The sequence below is a fragment of the Nicotiana attenuata genome, chromosome 2 (assembly GCF_001879085.1).
Source record: "Nicotiana attenuata strain UT chromosome 2, NIATTr2, whole genome shotgun sequence".
NCBI lineage: Eukaryota > Viridiplantae > Streptophyta > Magnoliopsida > Solanales > Solanaceae > Nicotiana > Nicotiana attenuata.
Window position 1 is genome coordinate 36,211,951 of NC_031990.1, and position 4,242 is coordinate 36,216,192.

Below are 4,242 nucleotides of genomic sequence, written 5' to 3' on the forward strand. Positions count from 1 at the left end.
TTAAGGATATGTACAAGAGATTTTAGGTTGTTTGTCTGATGCTAAATACAATATGAGAAAGCAAGAAACTGCAGGCTGAACAACTTTCTTTTGTCTTGCCAGAAGAGGAGTTAAACGTGACAGATGAAATAGTTTTTTATATTGTTGTTGTATTATTATTGAACAGGAAATAATTGTTACGTTTCAAGTGCAAAATTCACAAGATAAAAAGGAATGTAAACTGCGAACTAATGTTGCTCATAAATATCTCATATTCATATTAATCATAATATAACATATAAAAATCTGCAGAAGTCTTATATTGTAAAAAGTTCTGAACCAAAACAACCTTGCTAGGAAGTCCTCTATAATAAAACACACTTCAGCAGTTTAAGAAACTTAATCAGAAAAGATATTTCCTTAATTAATTGTCTAAGAGAAAAATTTGAGGGATTTGGCTGATAAGATGATGGATCTTAACGCGCCGATTGGTGCTATAACCATCAACAGAACTCCCAGTATTATGCAAATCTGTCATTAATAAGATCATTTTAGTTGTCATTGTATTTATAAAAGGCAGAATCAGAAAACTTTAAAATGTGAATAATAGACTAATTTGTAACATACCCAGTTAATAATCCAAGATAAACTGAATCTCTTTGGTTTATAGATTGCAAGCCACATTATGCAGGGAAGCTGAACAAAAAAACAGACTCAAAAATCTGCACTACAAAGTCTAAAACCAGAAAAATTAAGGACAGGGAAATTAAGAGAAAGGACAGCCCGGTGCACTAGGCTCCCGCTATGCGCGGGGTCAGGTGAAGGGCCGGACCACAAGGGTCTATTGTACGCAGTCTTGCCCTACATTTCTGCAAGAGGCTGTTTCCACGGCTTGAACCCGTGACCTCCTGGTCACATGGCAGCAACTTTACCAATTACGCCAACGTGCCCCTTCAGGGAAATTAAGAGAAGATTGACAAAAATCTCTTACAAAGTAAGTTGTTGGGGCAAAAGCAAATCCTCCAAAGAATCCAAGAAGCCCACCAAAGAAAGGGATCGCGATTCCAACGAACATTGTGAAAGCTGCAATTGAACTGAAGAAAATCACACAATTCTTGAACTAAAAGCAACACTAAAGATGAAAGCAAGCTTGAATTTCTTACCAACGTAAAGGTTTCTGGTAATAAATCGCAAGTACCAAGTTGGCTTGAACTTAAGTTTCTTAACAAGCACAGTCTCAATCATGTCAAACACTGGCATAGCATAGATCTACAACATCAACAATGTTTGCGTTAGTAAATCTTAGGATCAAAATTATAGTACTAAATAAAACAGGTTATTCTTCAGCACCTGGTAGCTCCCAATAACATGGACAACGACGAAAAAGTTAGCTGTAACAATGAGCCAAGTAGGTTTTTCCAAAGAGATGAGAATGTTGTCTTCTACAGAATTCCCAAATACCCAATATCCAATAAGTGCAACAGGAAAATAACACACAGCAACTACAATGTAAGCAACAACAACGCCCCGCCACATAGGTCCTTTGGACGGCTTCTCAGGCGTTGAAGGGATCGTAGCCTGAATCTCCAACACCACATTGTGACCGGCATAAGCAAAAGCCACATCTCCTAACGCGCTGAAAAAGTTGAAAACAGCTCCCTTGTTGGTTTTAGCATTGTAGCCATAGTCCACATCCGGTTGCACGCCTTTCTTGATTGAAGCCCCCCAAGCAATAGTGGAGTAACTTCATTGTCACGTATACAATAAAAGTTAGGACAACAACCTTGAAATAAACAGTAAGCGACAGATAATAGTTTTGTATGTATACCTTAAGGACATGACAGCTGCTGCCAACGAAATGCTGGATATTGAGTTGAAGTTTGGAAGATGGACGAGACAAAAATGGACTGAGGCAAAGATCATGATAAAGTGACCAAGTTTCATATTTGTGCAATTTTCTTTGCACAATAAATCATGGATTTTCTTGAGAGATTTTCCTCCAGTCACCATATAAACAATGTCGACGCCAACTTCAACGATTACTTGCTGGGGCACTACGATCCATAACCCGAGCTTTTCTCCAAAAGCATGTTGCCCTAATTCATGATATCTATCGAAACGTTTCCCTGGAACCATTTCGTGCATTTCAACCATTTGCCATAGTGTGTATAAAGTGATAATCCAAGATAACACCAGTACTGTTACACCAGGTCCCCTGAAATTGCACCCAAACTCATTAAGTAATACAAGTGAATAAAACCTCTGCTCTAATTAGCGAGCTATATAATTGAGTTTACGTTCTGTGCACTGACAGTGTAAAGAACGTAGGCTATCGAAAAATAGAGCAATAACCTGCAATTATTAGTTAAATTACATTGACACGCTATCAGTAACATAGAAATGGAAACTAGTAGTACGCTCAAACAATTTAATTTACACCATCTGGTGGTTACTTCTAAGACTAATCTCATGTAGTAATAACATCTTGATTAGATCGTTAAACGGGGCGAATGTACGAAGTATACTGGAATGCTAATAACAAATTCAATTGAACCCAAGACTGTCACGATATAGGTACTAATAATCAATAAAATCTTTAAAAAGATGTAAAATTTTGAATACATCAAGGCTATTAACAGGGGTGAATGTAGCATACTAACATGTTTACAATAGGTTCATTTGAAGCCAAGACTGTGACGATATAGGTATAATAATCACTAAAATTTCAAAAAATATGAAATTTTGAATAAATCAGTTTTAAATCTTGAATCTGCCTCTGACTGTTTTAAAAAATATAATATAAAAAAAAAAGGTACGTACCACCCGAGTTCCGACATAGCATAAGGGAGACTGAGAACACCAGCTCCAACCATAGCAGTAACATTGTGAAATGTTGAGTACCACCATTTTGCATTCCTAGAAGAAGTAATGGGAAGCCATTCGTCTATTTTCTTCTGTTCTGCAGATCTTTCATCAGCCTGTCATTTAATTATAGCCCCTTTAATTTTTTTCATAAGTGAATAGAATATACAGTAGCAGAGCGTTAATCCAATGCACAAAAATGTATCAAATATTTGTCGACAAACATAGTCCAGATTAAAAGATACACTGAGGATTTTCCTACTAGTTTGCATCTCTTGCAATTGATATTTGCACATGTGATATCCCAAAAAGTGCATATCACTAGTTATGTTGTCCTAAATTTGTAAAGTAAATGGGCGTTTGGACATAAGAATTGTAAAATTGAAAGAAAAAAAAATTAAAAAAAAATTTCAAGTGAAAATTAGAGTTTGTGTTTGGACATGAATATTATTTTGGATTGTTTTTGAAGTTTTATGAGTGAAAATTTTGAAAAACAGCTTTTTGAAGTTTTTCAAATTTTTGAAAAATTTCAAAATGCATCTTCAAGTGAAAATTAGAAATTTTATGACCAAACGCTAATTTCGAATAAAAGTGAAAAATTTCTTATATCCAAACGAGCTCTAAAAATCTTAACTTCAGGGCAATTCGGGACTTTTTGTCACGAAAAATTGAATCGAAAACTTAAATTCAGGATGCACTAGCTAATTTCTAAATAGCAGCCCTGCTATGGTGTCATTTCTACCAAAAAATTGTTTTGTAGCTATAGACTTTTAAGAAAATTCCACCAACTACGTGTACTCATTAAACGTTACAAAAAGATTTACACCAACAAATACTATATACAGTCAGACTTCTCTATAATAGCATTCCTATATAACAATACTTCACTATAAAAGCCAAGTTTTTCCGGAACCAATTTTCATGATATGTTATAATATATGTTCTATATAACAGCACTTCGCTATAACATCCAAAAATATTCGGAACAAACGAGGCTGTTATAGAGAGATTTAACTGTATAAGTAATTGTACATGTTATGAAGGAAATAAACTGTGATGTAAAATCATCTAAAAGTAAGTAAAGGAAATACCATATTGTTGTGTGATGAGAGCTTGAAAAGTGATTCTTCATATAAGAGAAATCAGTTCTCTGATTAGTTTGTAACCACAACAGAGGTTGAAATTGAATACCCACAGAACAATGCTTTTCTTTTTTATAATGCCTTCGAGTTACTGTTATGGAAAGTGCATTAAAGAAAATATTTTTTTTTCCAGTTTTTCCTTATATGTTTATCTGCTGATTGCCTTTTAAATCTTTTACAGCAATGAAAAATTTATTACCAAAACAGACAAATAGGATTATCATTCAATGCCTGATACACTCATTTCCAACTGTTTACT

The 4,242-nt window shown here is 34.6% G+C and overlaps 1 protein-coding gene across 1 annotated transcript; it reads right to left on the reverse strand.

The window, feature by feature from the left end:
* LOC109222926 (lysine histidine transporter 1-like) lies at positions 245-4,017 on the reverse strand. Its single transcript, XM_019387215.1, has 8 exons — positions 3,933-4,017; positions 2,800-2,957; positions 1,808-2,194; positions 1,330-1,723; positions 1,143-1,248; positions 971-1,062; positions 607-675; positions 245-510 (listed from the first exon to the last, which is right to left on the reverse strand). Exons 1-8 carry the CDS (start codon positions 3,933-3,935, stop codon positions 412-414), a joined length of 1,308 nt encoding a protein of 435 aa, XP_019242760.1. The 5' UTR covers positions 3,936-4,017; the 3' UTR covers positions 245-411.

What these genes read in the sequence shown, in the direction of transcription:
- LOC109222926 (XM_019387215.1), bottom strand. An exon ending in GCTATGTCGGAACTCGGGTG is followed by an intron (nt 2,195 to 2,799) that starts GTACGTACCTTT and finishes GTGCAATTTCAG; the next exon opens with GGGACCTGGTGTAACAGTAC. An exon ending in TACCAGAAACCTTTACGTTG is followed by an intron (nt 1,063 to 1,142) that starts GTAAGAAATTCA and finishes GTTCAATTGCAG; the next exon opens with CTTTCACAATGTTCGTTGGA.